The sequence below is a fragment of the Lampetra fluviatilis genome, chromosome 21 (genome assembly GCF_964198595.1).
Source record: "Lampetra fluviatilis chromosome 21, kcLamFluv1.1, whole genome shotgun sequence".
In the NCBI taxonomy this organism is placed as follows: domain Eukaryota; kingdom Metazoa; phylum Chordata; class Hyperoartia; order Petromyzontiformes; family Petromyzontidae; genus Lampetra; species Lampetra fluviatilis.
In genome coordinates this window covers 9,297,783-9,316,260 of record NC_136295.1, presented here as the reverse complement: position 1 = coordinate 9,316,260, position 18,478 = coordinate 9,297,783, and the positions used below count along the sequence as shown (strand labels likewise).

At 46.8% G+C, this 18,478-nt stretch overlaps 1 protein-coding gene across 1 annotated transcript in view; it reads right to left on the bottom strand.

Moving 5' to 3' along the window:
• Positions 1 to 202: 202 nt before the first annotated feature.
• The window catches only part of LOC144938212 (zinc finger protein 385D-like), a 107,632-nt gene continuing 89,356 nt past the window's right edge, over positions 203 to 18,478 (bottom strand). The window contains exons 4-9 of the mRNA XM_078866028.1: positions 11,221 to 11,331; positions 6,870 to 7,056; positions 4,198 to 4,572; positions 2,891 to 3,072; positions 1,919 to 2,020; positions 203 to 1,137 (exon numbers count right to left, since the gene is read on the bottom strand). Coding sequence (XP_078722154.1) covers positions 886 to 1,137; positions 1,919 to 2,020; positions 2,891 to 3,072; positions 4,198 to 4,572; positions 6,870 to 7,056; positions 11,221 to 11,331 — 1,209 coding nt within the window. The 3' untranslated portion in view covers positions 203 to 885. The remainder of the gene's footprint in view (positions 1,138 to 1,918; positions 2,021 to 2,890; positions 3,073 to 4,197; positions 4,573 to 6,869; positions 7,057 to 11,220; positions 11,332 to 18,478) is intronic.

Here is an 18,478-nt window from a genome sequence, read left to right as displayed (position 1 = left end):
CATATGTTTAATTCTAAGAGACTTTTGTTTTGTATGCAAACTCATTAAGCATTTTTGTGGGGCATCAATTATACAATAATGTAAAAGCAAAACTCCATACTGTATCTCCACATATGAAATAAAAACTGATAAATGTTTTAGTCTGTTGGCCTTCCAGACCGATATCCAGCAGTAATTGTTCGAGGAAGACTCTGGGCTGGTTTCAACCTTCTGTTGGTGATGGGTTCTGCTGATGAGACCCAGATTGTCGATAACTATCCAGAGTTTGCTTGCTGGAACAAATGCTGCTGGATAATATTGTTCTGCAAAGCCAGCAGGTTGTTGTGCTAAAACACATTTGCACGTACGTGAGGACACACAAATGGAGTATTGCTTTTACGTGTTTTCATTTTGTGTTGTTGCCTAGAATAAGAAGCAGGACAAAGAACCCCCCCCCCACACCCCCCTCGTAGCTCTAATATGCCGTTTGGAGCTAATACTGTCAGCAAGCACTTATGAAGTTTGGCACGGCGCACAAACGATGGGTGGTGTGATGTGACCACCAGCAGCAGCAGGAGCACACACACACACACAGTGCATATTCTTAGGTTTTTTCGGTAAAGTCACGTAGGTAAAAAATTAAAATTAATAAAAGTAAAATATACATAAAAATCACGACGTTTCGGAGGCAACACAAGCTTCCGTCTTCAGGTGGAACAGTCACAGCACGATAGCCTCCGAAACGTCGTGATTTTTTTTATTTTACTTTTATAAATTTTAATTTTTTACCTACGTGACTTTACCGAAAAAAACCTAAGAATATGAATCCTTGCAGTCACGAAAGCTTCAAATCTAGAATTAACACACAGTGCACACAGCGAACAGGGACTCCCGCGTGGAATGTTCTCAGTAAGGTGCGAAAAGAAAAGAGCCGTGAGCTTGCCTAATGGGTCCCGGGGAAGGCCTCAGCATGGCTGATGGCTGGCCCACTCCGAGCGGGGACGACGTGAAGATCGATGGAGCGGACGAGTTGGGCGGCCCTGGAGCCAGGCCCAGCGGGTTGGCCGCTGCGGCGGCTGCGGCCGCAGCGGCCAGGGAAGCTGGAAGGAATGCCAGAGGCTTGCCGCGGAGGTCTCTCGCAAAGGAGACCTTGCCTGCCTGTTTGTTTGTTTGCACACAGCATAAACAATTGGAATCGTATTGGATCGGAGGCAGAATTATGGATTGTTTTTTTTATGGTCGCCATTCGGTTGCGATACGAAACGACCGGAACACATCGTGGGAAGAATAATACCTACAATTTCTCGAACACTGGGAGAGGAGAGGACTAAATTTACATGCTTTGTCGTAAGTGGTGTATTGTGATGCGTTTTGTTTGGGTCTTTCGGTAAAGTCACGTAGATAGGTTCAACGAAAATAACTAAAAAATAACCAAAAACTACGACGTTTCGATCTCAACACAAGCGATCGTCGTAGTTTTTTGTTATTTTTTTTGTTATTTTCTTTGAAACTATCTACGTGACTTTACCGAAAGACCCAAAGAATATGAATTCCTGCAGTCACGAAAGCTTTAAGTCAAGATTCATTGTGATGCAACTGATAAACTGGCAAATTCGAGACGCGCGATGTCCCGAAAAGACTTACTGATTACACAGGACAGATTCCTTAAATTTAGGACGATCCGGGGTAAATCAGGACAGGTAGAAATCCTAGTCACCACTGGCATTAGTGAAAAGTTAAAAGGATATAATTTTAACTCTACAAGCACGACATTTCTATCAGAGTTTGATATATTCAAGATGCATGCAATTAAGAGACAAAATTCATGCTACAAACAATAACCTTAACAAAACACAATGGTATGAAAAATTGTGTTTAGATGATCATTTAGTCGGGTAGTCCACAATGTGGAATATGTGACTGTCCATCTGGAACTTACCGTGACAGGGCCGGAGTGGCGATGTTGCTTGTTATATGGAGAAAATTTTGGTTTTGGAGGTTTGCCCGCAGATCGGTCTTTGTGTCTCCTGCTCGTGATATGCTGCGGTGACAAACGGCCGTACAATATTACATGCGTCTGTGCACCCTGGTTGCTATCAAGAGTTGTGGGATATGCCCGTTTCATCCGCAAACTGTTCAGTACAAACACTGCGAATCTGACGTCACTAAATTGCACTGAAGAAATTGACGAGGCATAATGAAACCTCGTTATTAAATTAATGATCGATGCATATCGGTGCCGCATTTTTAAAGCATTACATATCGGATACTTTTTTTCCCTGCAAAACACTACAGGAACAGTTAGTCGATTGGCAGGTCACATACGGTGGGGTAAAGTGTGGGTACTACCACTTGTTCCAAAATGTCGAGCCAGTGTGCAAGAGTATGAGAAATACCGTTTCTCGAGGGGCTTTCAAGAGCTCTCTTTATCGAAGACGCTTCCCTCTGCAATCACAGGGCTGCAAGTCTACCATCACCATGGATTTTAACCCTAGAATGTGCCATTGCGCATTGTTGCCAAGTACATTTAAGAGATGTAAACATTTACTTATTATTTTTACTGAGCAGCTTGAAGCGGCAGTCTTTCATCGACCGCCCATAGTCCATGTTCAATGATGAAAAAAGGTAAAAATCCAATCGGAAAATACGGAGCGGATAAAATATATATAATAAATGAATGCATCCCTCTATAAACTGACAACACTAAAGCGTTTTTTTTTGTAAAAAACAAAAACAACAGGCAGTTTGCCTGAGCATAATATTTCAGGGCTGCACCTTTACCTTTAACCAAACGTTAGCCACGAGTATTTGTCCAAAAACCTTACAGTCTACCGACATCTATAAGGTGACCACACGTCACATTGACGGACGTCTCTATATATACAGCTTCCCGGGGGGCAGAAAGGCACACCTGCTTCAGCTGCGTCTCCGAATTCACGTGGACGTCGCAGATCTCGCAGTAAAAGGTCTTGTCTTGAAGGCCGAAGCCTGCGGCGCTGCCATTCTGGCTGCTGACTTTGCAGCCCGGCCTGGGAAATGCTCTTATGGAACCGCCACCACTCCACGCTTCAAACATCGTCTTGTGCTTGACACCTTTAAATGAAAAAAAAAGCAGACGAACGTTTTTGTCGTTATCGTGAACGCGAAGCGATTTGCGTTCCCGTCATGTCGTAGGCATCGTGCAGAGTATGAATGAAGAAATTATTACACTTGTGTTAAACACCACTCATTGTTGACATTTGCCAAAGCTTCTCAGACCTATTATGACATCAACACGTTATTGCTTATTCTTTGGGTCTTTCGGTAAAGCCACGTAGATCGTGGCTTCACCGAAAGAGCCAAAGAATATGAATTCCTGCAGTCACGAAAGCTTTAAGTCATGTTATTGCTTGTCTAGGCATTTTGCTGAAATATTTTGACCACTCCTGTAACGTTTTCAAATCATGAAAATAATCATCTACAAACCCCATAAGAATCTTTCATCCGTTAAGCACACAGTGTATATGTTATGGGATACATTTTAAGCACCGCCATCAATGCCCTGGGTTTTCTGCCATGGTGCTATACTGGGTTAGCACGCAGAACTTGCAAATCCGGAGGTTGGCGGTTAAAGCCAAACTTCCTGCACGGGAGTCGAAACACTCGGTGCAAAAGGTCTTTATACCCGCTCGCCTCTGCCCACCCAGTGGTAAAAATTGGTAATAAATGGGTAATACTGTAAATGGGTAAATGACCTGTCGATCGGCAGGTCACGCATGCTGAGGTAAAGTGCGGAGAGCGGTAGGCGGGGAGCGGTTAGCGCTACGCTGCGCTACGAACCCTGCGACCCGAGTTCGATTCCCGCTCACGGCCAACACCAGTGAACTGGTCCTGGGCCTCCCCCTAGGTCGACTCAGACTCAAATTAGTACCTGGTGTGGTGTGTAAACATCGCTCCTAGGGAGACAAAGGCGGTCGGGCGTGGTGCTGGCCACCCACCCCCTCGTGTGCCGTGCCGGCCTTCATAGGTGCTCGCTAACGGCACTTGCCCCAACAGTCTGTTAAGGCTATACGGGGGAGCTTTGTCTCTGTACTCACACTCCTTCTAATAAGATGTCTGGGTAGCATAGAAGAGGGGGGCCAAAATAGCCTCTAGAGCTGCCTGCAGTGGAGGCCCTTCCACCAGCGGGGCTTTAAACGTTCACTTCGTCGACCGCTAATGTCCACGTGTCTGGCTCACCGTTGTTATGAGCATCCAGCTGTGACTGCGAGTTGACCACCACCTTGCACAGGGAGCAGTAGAGGAGGCGCTTCGATTTCTCGTCCTCCGTCTCCGTGCCCAGCGTGGCTGTGCCACTGTTCACACTGCTGATGCTGCTGCTACTGCTTCCACCTCCTTCTCCTCCTCCTTCTAAACCTCCTCCTCCTCCTCCTGCTGCTGCTGCTACTCCTCCAACTCCTCCACCAGAGGCAGAGGCTGGATCCGGCTGTGGTAGCTTGCCGTTGTCACCCGAGGCAGTACTTGGGGACGAGGGTTTATCCGCGGTGTCCAGCTCTGCTACCGCTCTCCCCGCGCCGTGCGTCTCTCTCCCGACATTGAGATTCATTGATTTCACTGAAAATCAAGTGAGAGAATTAACAATATAATCTATTCAACGAGTGCAAGGAAAACCTGAACATTTAAGAATTCCTCAAAATATAAGATGCTGCTGTGGAAGAATGGTTACCGCACTAGAGATCATCGGTTCAATTTGACAGCCACGGCTGTTAGAACGATGGGCACGTTTCTAAAATGCCACTGCGTCTTTCCGTTCGGCAGAATACGTGGTGTCCACGGCAATTAGTCAATCGGTGGGTCGAGTGTGGTGGGGTAAAGCGTGGAAGAGGTGGCGAAAATGCCCTGTGGAGTGGTTCCCAGGAGCTCCATCTCATGGAGGCTCTTTCGACAGTTGTGGCAGAAGCAAGACATGGCATGGCTGCATCTTTACCAACGTTTCTAGCATTAATGGGCCATTACACATCATTGTTGAGTACATTTGAGACATTTCATATTTGCTTATTATTTTCACCGAACCAGCATGAAGCGAAAGTTTTGTTTTTGTCAATTCCCATAGGCCCTTCTCAATGACGCAATCTGTTTAAATTCAAAAGGGGAATTTCGATTATAAAATAAATAAACAAACCTTTCTCATAAATGCCTGATTTCCCTGGAAACTGGCAATATTTAAGTGCTTAATAAAAAATGCAGCATCTAATAAGAAATTCAGTCTGCTTAGTACAAGCCTTTGACCAACTGATTGTAGATTTAATTGTATCCTGAGGTGATACACCTTTATTAGTCATTCTGGTTTTGTAAATAGACTAAGGTGACACGATCACATGCACACAGCGTACCTTGGGACTTTGAAACATAGAGGCCCCACGAGATAAATACCAAGATTTGCGATATACAATAACAACTAATGTAATTAGGCAGGCAATTTACATATTTAATATTACTTTTCTCACATGTCAAAAGCAATGTTTTGATCGGCGTATTAATTGTGCAGGCGTCTAAAAATTGAATCATCGTCACCATAATCATCGGCATCATCATAATTTCGTATGAATTTAAAATATAATTCAGTGTGAAAACTAAAATACCATTGTCACACCACTCAAGACGCTCTTGGTTTCACGTAATTAAGTTCATGGATATATTTTTGTTCACTCTGCATAAGTGAAATATTACATTGGCAATGTTCCTTAACTGCTCCCTAATGAACAATAAACACCTGTTAATGCAAACAAGCTAACACGTGTCACTACTTATATATTCATTAATGAAAACACACATATATAAACCGCACTATGGGTTTCGTTGTGGGATTAAATCGAAATAAAACGAGTTGATAAAGGTAGGCGGATGATAGAACTCTCTGAAGATCAATCCAAAAAGAATGCACAATGTGAGTAGAGAAGCCAGAATGTGCCACTATGGAAACATTCCGAGTTAACTACACAGACTCTATGACAGCTCCATTATTAAGTTTGCCCCATCGTCATATTTGTAAAGCATCGTGTGATGCAAAACCAGCTCGATTATTGCCAGAAAGTTGATAGCTGGCGAGACTGGAGGGAACAATTTCACACCAAAAAAACCCTTCAATTATTTATGAAGTAAAGCAAATTTCAGCCAAATATGTTTTTTTCTTGGCAGCCACAATGATTGCTACGCAACTCTAAACGCCTACATCATTTTCACACCAATGGTTGCCAGATCCATTTCCTGAGAAATCGTCATTCCTTCACAAAATTATACGGGCCTTATATTTTTTTGTTGCACAACACTTGCCCATCCACCTCCCCCCCCCCGAGTCCAATATTAGCTGTTGATAAAATACTACGGTAATAACATTTGTGCGAATTTTTTTTCCTCATATATATAACTAAAATATATATTATTCATGCATAGAAAGTTTAACAGTACTTAAAAAGTCAAATTCACAGCGATTTCTTGCTCATCTGAGCATTGGCACGGTGGGAGCGAGTTTCTCAGTCATCTCTCTCATCCACATGATGGGGGGGGGGGGTGAGTCTACCACAAAGTGGTAGTTATTTTATCGACCCCAGAGAAGATGAGTGGAGTCGGCTCCTGACCAAAATATTAATGCAAAACTTTCCGAATGTGAACCACTCGCCCTCCCACTGAGCCACTTGGCCAAGTTAATTTTAAGCCGCTGTATTTAAGCAGTGGCATATTCCACGTGTGGTAATGAGAAGATTAAACAGACTGATGCAATATATATCATCTCGTGCTTACCAGAACCACTTGAACGATTTATTGCCAGCTCAATTTATTTTTAAACAAATTACTTGAACACAAAAAAAAATCTGCAAATTAATGTTTTAAGAACAAGGAATGCGGCTTACTGTTGTACTTTGGTATCTTTTTTATCGCTTTGTTGGGGCCTTTATTGCCCATAGAGTCAGGTTTAGATGCTCCGTTCCGCTTAACTTCATCTTTGCCAGAACTTTTACTCTGTTTGTGCATTCCACCCTCGAGTGATTTGAGTCTCTTGGCATGCTTGTTTCCTTTGAAGTGAGCAATGGCTTGAGTCTGGGGGAAAAAACAAAGACGCATGCACACACATCACTGAACACAATAAACATGCAGCTTGACCATCAAAAAAACATACGCAGAAGGACCATTTTAAGTGCTCAGATTCACCAAGTTGCCTTTGCATTTAACCCACATAAAGCACACGGGGGAGTGAAGTGTGGATACTCATACTTCAGAATCAGAATCTTTATTTATCCTGGAAAAATCCAATGAGCTTTCAAGCAACTTTTCAAATAGATCCAGCATGGGCGGGTCAGAAAATTACAACGACAAACAATACACAAAAATATTTAAATGTGTCCGGTCAACGTAGAAGAGTAGACCCTCTAAACCTCACTCGCGTAGAAGCCCTTCCTGCCAGCAGTGGCGTGAGCAAGTAATTGACGGGCTGCACCTTTACCTTTATTATTCATCATCATTATCAGCAGCAGCGATTCTCTATCCACTGCTGGATGATGGGCTGCCCGGGTCGTGTGATGCCAGGTTTATTCAACCTACTTAATGGTCTTCTATTTTCTTGCATAAATACCAATAATGTACAGCCCTTCATCAATATACTGCTGGATGAAGGTTGTTTGACCACACTTCACCATGCTGAGCGGGGGTTGGGAAAGATGGGATGCCCAGGACTGGTTCAAATGTCACCTGCCACTGATTTTAGCCAGGGCCAGGAATCAAAAGGGCGCCACGGTGACGATATGTTAACTAGCTCGTGGGTTCGGTCCCGACCCTGATGCCTGCATATTTGGACATTGCATGTTCTCCTTGTGGTCGCGTGGATTTTTCTCCGGTTTATCCCTACACATTTAGAAACATGCATATAGAGTTTTTGGCTCCTATAAATTACCACGTGATAAGCCACTTCATTGAGATATCATTTGTGGCCGGGTCGCTTCTGAAAAAAGCTATAGAGCTCATTGGGCCTTACCTGCAAAAAAAAGTGTCCATATATTAGGGGGGCACTCGCCAAATACTGCCTGTTTTTTTTTAATTTGTGCTCAGCCAATTTGAAGCAAGCAAAATATACGGAGCTGAATATTAGCTTTGAGCACTGCGAGGCCATCCGTCATGTGACCATGACGGCATTGCTGCAGGGTGGGAAAGAATGTGGGGAGCGCAGAGAATGGGAGCTGCAACAGCAGCAACAACAACCCTCACCAGGAACAAATGGTGAGGCAGCAAGAAAGACAGAGACACAGGGAAACCGAAATCAGTAGATATGTATGTATGTTGAACTTATTTCGCCCCGTACGCAGCCAACCGTGCTAAACGGAGGTGCGGTGAAAGCAGTTCTAAGAAATTTGTTTCAAATCTAGATTTAAAAGTTAATAGCTCCAGTGGCTTCCTAATATTGGATGGAAGAGCATTCCAGACGGCTGCAGAAGCGCATTTGAAAGCACGTGATCCAGTGACCATCTTTGTTCAATGGCGAGCCACAAGCTGCTGCGAGTGTGGCAGCAGTTTGCATGATGGTGTATGCTCCTTGACGACATATGAATGGTATTGTGGTTAATACTGGTAGGAACATCCTGGTTACACCTGCCCACAGGGGATTATTGTGTCCGTCCGTCCGTCGTGAATCCAAAAATGGTAGGGGTGGGGCTGGGTGGAGAGGGGAGGGTGGGGAGGGGCTGGTCACCCCGTGGTGCCCTTATAAAACTCAACGTTTAACCTACTCACGCCGGCTTGTGCCCGCCCTCATAGTCGGCCATATTTGCGGAATACACCACGCCGCCGTTGACCCTGGCCATTGACCGAGCAACCCAACGTTCCTACCAGCTCCCTCCGCAGGAATGTGTTTTGTGGCAAGCACTTTGTGTGTAACGAGCGCGACCTTACAACGTTGAGAAACAAGACAGAGGCAAAAAGGAGAGAGACAGAAATACAGAGAGACAGGGAATCAGAAAAGGAAAAACACAGAGGGAGACAGAAGAGAAAGATGAGGGAGATGGAAAGATAGCAAGAGAGACAGGGAGATAGGGATAGAGAGCCATACAGAGGGAGACAGAGAGACAGAGAGAGAGGCAGATGGACACAAACACAAGGGGAGACAGTGATTTTTGGTCTATTGAAAATAACACGTTGACAAAAAAAATACTACTCTGCTTCAATTTAAAATTCGCAGAATATTCAAGTAAATAATAAAGAGTGCTACTTGATGCGCCTCTACCATCTGCACTCACGTAAACGTGCAAGCACACCCACAGCGCACGCTGTACAAACAGATGTGACTGTATATGCGTGATGGCTGCTGGTTTAACACTCAAATTTACAACACGTTAACAAAAAATTCCCATCGAGAAGAGAAATAAAAAATGGCATCAACGTCTTAAATAGTCGTACGGATGCACGCTACGCTTATGCTCGTGGCAAAATTCTTAATTCCTGTTGGCAGAGGCAACAACGATATACCATATTTCGATTTAAAGCTTTCGTGACTGCAGGGATTCATCTTCTTGGTTCTTTCGGTAAAGTCACGTAGAAGGGAAATAATAAAATAATGTATTATTTCCCTTCTACGTGACTTTACCGAAATAACCAAGAAGAACGAAATACCATGCAGAGCATGAGAAATGGGTGACATGGCAGGAAGTGCTGTTTCCATCGGACGAGTGGGTGCGTGTTGGTGCGTCATGCGATGTCGGTGGAAGATTGGAGGGAAGGGGGGGAAAGGCATGTTTATGGTTTTACAAAACAAGCTCTGAAAAAACTCAATTGAAATGTCAACCTGAAAGACAATAAGCAGAAGGAGAGATATTTGAAAAAAATGTGTAATAAAAAGAGAGAAATTCACACCACATTAGTTTCAAAAGCAAACACATGCTGGTGTTGGGCAAGCAGTAGAGGGTTCATAAAGGAATTTCAAGATCAAGATGTCATCAAGGCCTAAGCTGTTGATCCAACCACACTTGGCTAACTGGGTCTACCGTCTATCACAACCCAAAGCTGCTGCACCGTAGACACGTGACCTCTAAGATATGCCCCACAGTCTGGCCTTGGGTCTTCCCCCTTCATAATAAAAGGGGGTTTTGTTGGGTTCGATCGTATGAGTTTGTTTGTTTGTTTGCATTTGACTGCAAGTATTGTGGTTAATGTAAGCATGATTCCTTGCAAAAGGTGTCAGTTTTGTTGCCAGAAAAAAGGGGAAAACCCTATTAGTATATGTTGGTACTGGCAAAGGAGGTCCCATGATCTAGCTGCTCACCCCAAGCTCTCATTACTCTGATAGTGCGTTGTCTTTGAACTGTGCGCCTTGTGGCGTCATCTGGTCGAACACCATATGAGACTAGGCTCTAAAGAAAGCTGTCTCTGGTGTGGACCAATCAGTTTCAAAGACAATGCATAAATTATCAGAGTATTGTTTTTTGGTTTGCATTTGACTGCAAGTATTGTGGTTAATGTAAGCATGATTCCTTGCAAAAGGTGTCAGTTTTTTTGCCAGAAAAAAGGGGAAAAACCCTATTAGTATGAAAGTAGTGTTAAACCTACCACCACATTCCAGCTAGTTACTAGTTCAGCACACTGGTGTGTTGGAGAGTATACTCACAGCATTTACCATTCGAGTATGACGTTGTGCTTTATCAGGCGATGAGCCAGAATTGTGAATAATTCTTCCTGTCTCGGTCTTAAAAAAACCTTCATTGTGGATAACATTGGTCGTGAAAGCTTATTTATTAAGCTCAGTTTGCCCAATGGTTACCAATGGTTACCAATGGTTACCGGACCCATGGAGACCACACCAGTGCCTGCCTTGGGAACCGGCCATCTTCCATCCTGTCCTACCCAGTACATCCTTTGATGCCCAATCGCATCTAGAACACTCACATGCCACGTTCTCTTCAATAATTCTACGTTGCTTCTTACCCGGTCTTGCCATAAAATTCCTAACCTCGGTCTCAGACACATGTCCTTGAAATTCCAACAACTGATTTGCCATATGCTTAATTAAGGGCCAGCTCTGTGACTCATGCAGTCAAACCAGAAAAACAGCACTTCCACCTCAAAATACCTAAATAGAATTTCAGTCTACAAAATCGTGACCTCCTTATGCAACAATTCACGTGATGGAATACATTAATGTTTGAAACATTTATGGGGAATGCTAGCGCCTCCACCGGGGGCTTTCAGTGGTGATGTGACTCTTTTGCATGCAACAGGCACCTCCGAGTTGAACCTTGTCTGGCAGATGCTGCAGGAGTAGCTGTGTTTCCGGCGAGGTAAAATGGGTACTCCAAACGTGTGCGTGATGACAGCCTTTTGCACCGGGTCCACCTTTAACGAGAGAGAAACAGCACTCCAATGTGGCGCCAAGATTACAGTGGCAGCGATTCTTTTTGTTGATATAATATATATCTTAATATTCCTCTTACAAAATGTATCCTTTGTCTCATAGCATTGCACTGCAGAGCACTGGAAATTACATTGGGAGAAAAGACCAAAAAATACTTTTCAGACCATATTTTTACATCCCCATTTTTTCATATATATATACAGAAAGCAATTCAACGACTGACTACTTTTTCAAAATTGCTTGATTGTCCATGGCAAGCATCATACATAACAACCAAGGTCACATGTCCTTCCCGCACTTTTACATTTCTTTCAAATGAACAGCTTTGTGCGGGGATCATGGGACAAAAGTAGTGCATTGCATTCTAACATTGAAGTGGTAAATTGAATTTTCGGATAGATTTAAGTCACAAAAATAAAAGAAAAACATTGCGACCAAATAGCACGAGGGACGGACAAGAAAAATAGGAGAACGTTGAACAACGTTTCGGCAAAAGTCAAGACACACTGCTTCACCTTGAATTTTCGGAGCGAGGTTTCATACAGAATACTTTGCAAGCTCCGTTGCCGCACATTGAGTGGCCAGTGGAATGTGTCGATCAATACCAGGACATTAACATCCCCTGATTTTTTTTGTAGAGGCCACGAGCAATGAACACGACCGACCAGCGAAAACCCCCCAAAAAAAATCCCCACTGCACTCATCAAACATGTTTCCCACCCGCATAATTTTCCAAGAGTAATATCCAAACGGAGCGATGAAAACATTCCTGATTGATTACTTTTAATTGCTTTCGCCATTCTGCATGGCATAAAAGCACGTACGTGGGAATATTTGTTTTTAAGATGCGTGATCTCTGCAATAATTTTAGTTTAATCGAAGCAAGTAGCCTCCTCACCACTTGCACAATTTTTACGCAGTGCAGCGAAATAACTGGAATGGTCTGTGCGCATGAGCTGCAATGAAAAGCCACCTCCCTGTTGAGTTGTGCGAACCACGGACCGCTCCTGTTTCTGTTCAGTCTAATGGATTATAGCCCAATCTATAACCTTTTGTCTGATGGCCTCTGCACCATGATTCTACATAAACATAGCGTAGTTCTTATTTCCAGGTTTGCACCAGAGGACCTTATGCAATCTGCCTGCATCATACAAAGCCGTCAGGACTCCTGAAGACAGATTTCCATGGAGCGCTTTCAGAACAATGAAAATGAATGCTATTATTAATCCTTACACAAGTCCATGAGTAAAATGTCAACATAGGTAGCTTTAAATTTTTGTAATTTGCGGGTGTAATTTTCTACACGAAAAATAATCCGGGTATCAATTACAACCACCTTTCATGGCAAATGTCTGAGCAATTTGAATAATTTTGCAAGCGGAAGAATGTAACTAGGCGCAGCTTCTTATAGGTGCATTGGTGTGTGATGCATCTTGACGTTTCTAAAAGTAATGTGGCAAGGCTTGTTAAGTTAGGCGGAATGGATACTGCAGTTCATTCTAAAATGTCTGCTCAACTGTCCAGATATTTTTTAACAAAGGTTAGAATAGCACGCAAACTACTTGTGTTTTGTGGTGGAGGGTCTTGAGATGCATTTCTGTGTAGATGCTATATATTCACATTTTACTGTATTATACAGTGATCCTCATACACAAAGGCCCCACTTACACAAGTGGGACCTTTGTGTATGCTCGGGCCAGGTGCTATTTACAACGCAGCGGTGTGGCCTGACCACTGCGCCGCGAACCTCGTTGACCTATTCAACTCTTCTTCTTGGTTCTTTCGGTAAAGTCACGTGGAATGGAAATAATAAAATAATAAAAATAAAACATAATAAAATACAATTCTCACGACGTTTCGGCTACAACGCAAGCAGCCGTCCTCAGGTGAAGAACAGGTCTGTCGGAAAGACAGTGTCTATTCAAACGCTGTCTTATTTTATTATGTTTTCTTTTTATTATTTTATTATTTCCATTCTACGTGACTTTACCGAAAGAACCAATAAGATGAATCCCTGCAGTCACGAAAGCTTTCGATCGAAATATTCAACTCTTGACAATTATTAACATCGAAATGGTATCTGAATCTGCCTTGGGGCTTCCCGAGGACAACTCAGCCATTCGTGGAAACTCGAGGCGTAGATTATTTTTTTTATGTTAGTGTAATAAACGACTGGACCACGATGTCTGGCTCAGTGTCCTTTATTCGGTTCGTGCTGTACACCCACACGGCTGTCTTTACTCTGTAGCTTCTCCAGGGTGCTGACTCCAATGTCGGCCCGATCCACAACAGCAGCTCCGCTGCTGTTTCTCTCACACAGCCCCCCTTGGCTGTACTCGCTGCAACTCCTCTCCCTCCGCAGCTCTGACAGCCTCTTGCTGTCTCTCTCTCTCTCCGCAGCTCCTCCTGGCAGCCACACCGCTGCCTCTAACACGCAGCCCTCTCTCTCTCTCTCTCCGCAGCTCCTCCTGGCAGCCACACCGCTGCCTCTAACACGCAGCCCTTCTGGCTGTCTCCTCTGCAGCTGCACACCACTCCGCAGCTTCCTCTTATCTTCGGGGTTGGCTCCCGATGGCCGTCGGCGCCCCCCCCTCTCCACACTCGCCCGCGTGGCCTCACTCTTTTCCGCTCACACCCCGACTGCCTTCCCCTTCCGGTTTACCCGCTTAAGGACCCGAACCTTCCACCCACGTCACATGACTCCACCCCCCGTGACGTCACATCCGGAAGGTCGCTTACGCCCGCATTACACCACCCTCCCCCGTAGAAAAATCCCAGCCGACCTCGGCTGACCAATAGCAAATCGTAATGCGGCGAACCGAGCTTCCCCCCCTAAAGGACACTAAGCATACAATGTAACAGCAAGAACAACAACAACAACGCAATTAACATCAACGAACGTACAAAAAGCATGCAATAAATACAACTGTAAGAAAAAATAACAAGACAACAACAATCAACGAAACGTAAGCGATTTGGAACGTGTGCGGGTCGCCGGCCCGTCCCGGACGGTCGGCGGCCCACTCGCAGAACGGGAACGCGATGAAAGTCGAGGAATGACAGGGGGTAATCCCCCTGTCGCAGCTGGAAGTCCATCGCCGTCCCGTGTCCCTAAAGAGTTAGTCTTGGGCTTGTCCTGTGACCGTGCCCGCAGCTGGGTCGGAAGGGCTGCAGGGCTCGAAGGTCCCGCAGACCCGGCAGGCGTCCTCCGAGCAGGGCCCCTCGTCCCCCGCAATGTCACGGCCGGCCTGTCTGGAACAGGTACGACAGGCGCTCTAGCAAGATCAATGGACGCAGGCAGGGGAGAGTCAGCAGCAACAGACCCCGGCAAGGCAACATTGGGGGATGACGCATCATGTAAGGGAGCAACATATGGTTTCAAGCGCGACGTATGCACAACCCAGCGACGAGACCCAATCTGGACGCGTGCTGACTGTGGGTTGGGAACCGCAATGAGGCGTACGGGACCATGCCAGGGTTTGTGCAATTTCGGCGAGGTCCCCGGACGTACCTGTGGACAATGAAGCCAGGCTAGGTCCCCAACCTTCCAAGGGCACTCCCCCTCAGACCGTCGCGCATATCGCTCGTTCCGGGCCTGGGCTTTGGCCGTAGCCACGCGGGCATTCTCCCGCGCCTCCGTGACTCGGCGAACCGTGTCCTGAATGTATTCAGGAAGTGGTTTACGAGGTCCCTTCACCCCAGTTCCCAATTGCACATCCACCGGCGGCACGTTTTCCCGACCATACATAAGGTAAAACGGCGAATATCCTGTAGCCGCATGAGGCGTCATCCTGTACGCCGAAAGCACCCCGGGGATGTGCAGATCCCAATCTGATTGTTGTTCACTCACGGTATGGCAAAGCATGGCAGACAATGTCCTGTTCAGCCGTTCAACCATACCATCCGTCTGCGGATGGTATGGGGATGTCCGTACTTTCTTAGTCCCAAGGCCCGCGCACACTTCCGCCAATAATTTAGAAGAGAAATTCCTGCCCTGGTCCGTGAGGAGTCTCTCAGGCGCCCCCTTATCCATAATATACCCAAACAAAAAGGCGTCGGTAATGGCCGCGGCCGACTGATCGGGCAACGGCCAGGCCATCGGCCAACGGGAGAGGTACTCAACCCCTACCAGCAAATATTTATTACCCCTCGCCGATGGTGGAAAAGGTCCCAATATGTCCAGTGCCACCAATTCATTGACTCGAGACACCTGAATCGACTGGAGAGGCGGCACGTAAGGATGTTTCGGCGGCTTACGTCGTGCACACGCAGGGCACGCGCGCACGTGCCCTACGACATCTGTCGCCATGCCGTGCCAAAAATAATGACGTTGCAACGTCAACATGGTCTTCTGCACCCCTAAATGTAAGAGAGTGTCACAATGGAGGGTTCTAATCAACTCGAATCGCAAGGACGTTGGTACCACCAGGCGCCAACGTTCCTGGAACCCCTCCCGCCACATAAGCAGACCATCTCGGAGAGCGGTTTGCGGCCCCATAGCCGTACTCGGACTCCCATTGTCCCTAGCAGACCGCTTCCGCAAGGACACCAATGACTCATCCATCATCTGTTCCCGGATCCAGACAGACCGCGGCAGATTCAAAACCCCGTCAGCCGGTCCCGGTTCCATCGGAGTGTCCGACTTCTCGACGGCCAACGTAAGCGGCTGAGGGGGGTCTGGAATCGGCGAACACCTATGCGTCCCCGACTCACATTTACAAGGGGCGCGCCGCGGTAATCTGGAAAGTGCGTCAGCGTTCGCATGGCGCACTCCCTTCCGATGTTGAATTTGGAAGGAAAATTCCTGCAGCGTGTCCAACCAACGTGCCAACTGTCCGGATGGCTGGTCAATTTTAAGGGCATATTGCAAGGCCGCATGATCCGTACGCACAATAAAAGAACGACCGTAGAGGTATGGTCGAAATTGCCGTAGGAAAAAAACAACCGCCAATAGTTCTCTGCGAGTGACACAGTAGCGGGTTTCCGCAGGAGACAAGACTCGGCTACCATACGCCACGACACGCTCTACACCCCCTTTAGACTGTGATAACACCGCCCCAATACCTGTGTCACTCGCGTCCGTATCAAGAATGAATGGGTGATCGAAATCGGGATAATCCAATGTTGGGGCCGTGGCCAATAGATCACGCAGACTCCGAAAGGCCGCCTCCTCCGGCTGTCCCCAAACAAACTTCCGTCCTTTACCCGTAAGGAGATGCAAGGGCCTCGCAATCGTCGCAAAACCCGGCACAAATCTTCGGTAATACGAGGCAAACCCCAAAAACCGCCGAACATCCCCCACGGTGGCCGGAGTCGGCCAATCCCGGACGCACGCCGTCTTTTCCGGATCCGTGGACACTCCCTCGGCACTCACAATGTGCCCCAAATAGCGGACGGACCGTTGCAGTAGGTGACATTTCTTTGGTTTGAATTTCAATTTGGCAGAACGCATCCTCGTGAACACTGTCTCCAGCCGCGTCAAATGTTCATCAAATGTGCGGCTGAAGACAATAATATCGTCCAAATATATAAGACACGTCTCCCACTGCAACCCCGTCAAAACGAGCTCCATCAATCTTTGAAATGTAGCAGGAGCCGCATTCAATCCCATCGGGAGACAGTTGAATTGAAATAACCCCTGCGGCGTACGGAATGCGGTTTTCTCCCGTGAGGACTCGTCAAGGGGAAGCTGCCAAAATCCCGAAGAGAGGTCCAGTGTGGAAAAGAACTTAGCCCCCGACAATGCGTCGAGGGAGTCATCCATACGCGGCAGGGGGTACGCGTCTGCCACCGATATCTTATTCAATTTGCGGAAATCAACACAAAATCGCAATTTGCCATCCTTCTTCTTAACCAAGACGACTGGAGCGCCCCATGGGCTGTTAGATGGCGATATAATGTCCGCAGCCAACATGTCTTCCACTGCCCCCCGTACGTGTTCTCGCTCCGCAGGACTCATCCGATGCGAATTTAATCGAATAGGGGCAGCATCGCCCGTCTCAATGTGATGGTAAAGCAACGAAGTGCGGCCCAAATCCAAATCATCGGAGCTGAACACATCGGAATATGTCAACAACAATTTACGCAGCGCACCACGTTGCTCCATGGACAGGGAAGAATTTTCGTCACATAAATGAGCAACCCAACGATCATCCGAACTCCTTGGCTCGGAAACCCCAGCAACAACTCCCCGGCTATGTGGACAATCATGGGTCGCAAACGCCGTAGTGGCATGTGCCACAACCGTACCGGCCGGGACACGGACATTTTCTCCCCCCGCATTAAGCACCTGTAAAAACGGTAATTGATCCGGCCGGACGATGGTCTGTGCCCCCACTAACGCCAACCCGGTTGTTATCGTGGCGGACGGTGACAACAAGACCCCTACTGCTCCTAGCCGATCAGGCAGGGGCTTCCGATACCGCAAGGGTATAAGCATCTGTGTACCAGGTGGGATGTCCACAGATGCGACGGACAGCGCCTGCACTTGTACGGCCGAAGCAGGTCGCCCCCAGGGCGACGGCAGAAACGAGATTTGACGGCCCCCCGGCAGTTCAATACAATTCTCATTGATTTTGATCAAAATGGGCATCTTAGCCAAAAAATCGGTGCCTAACAAACAAGGAACCGCCAAAGATCTCGATATCAACACAACACCCGAGGCCGACACATCCCCAATAGATATCTTAGCATCCACCTGACCCATGATACCCATGCTACCCCCGTTCGCAGCGACGCACGACCCATAAACCGGACGCACAGCCCCCGGCGGGATGCCCAACAGATGAAAAATGACATCCGAAATAATAGCCGCAGACGCGCCGGAGTCGACCAAAATGCGTACGTCCACCCCTTGTATAGACCCCGGTACAGTGGACGAGCCCGTAGCGGCCGCGACGACTCTCCGTGCCAACTTGCGCCATTGCGTGACCGAGCGACAAGGCCCCGTCGAAGGGCATGCTTTAACCACAACGTTAGGATGGCGCAACGACGGTGATGGGTGAGGTGTAAAGCCTTGCCGAGTGTCTGGTGCGTGCCGACATGCCTGTTTCGGAGGATCTTTAGCCGACTTGACCGGTGCCGAGGCCTCCTGCTGCGGCGGAGCCGGGAAGCGGGCCCAGCAGTCTC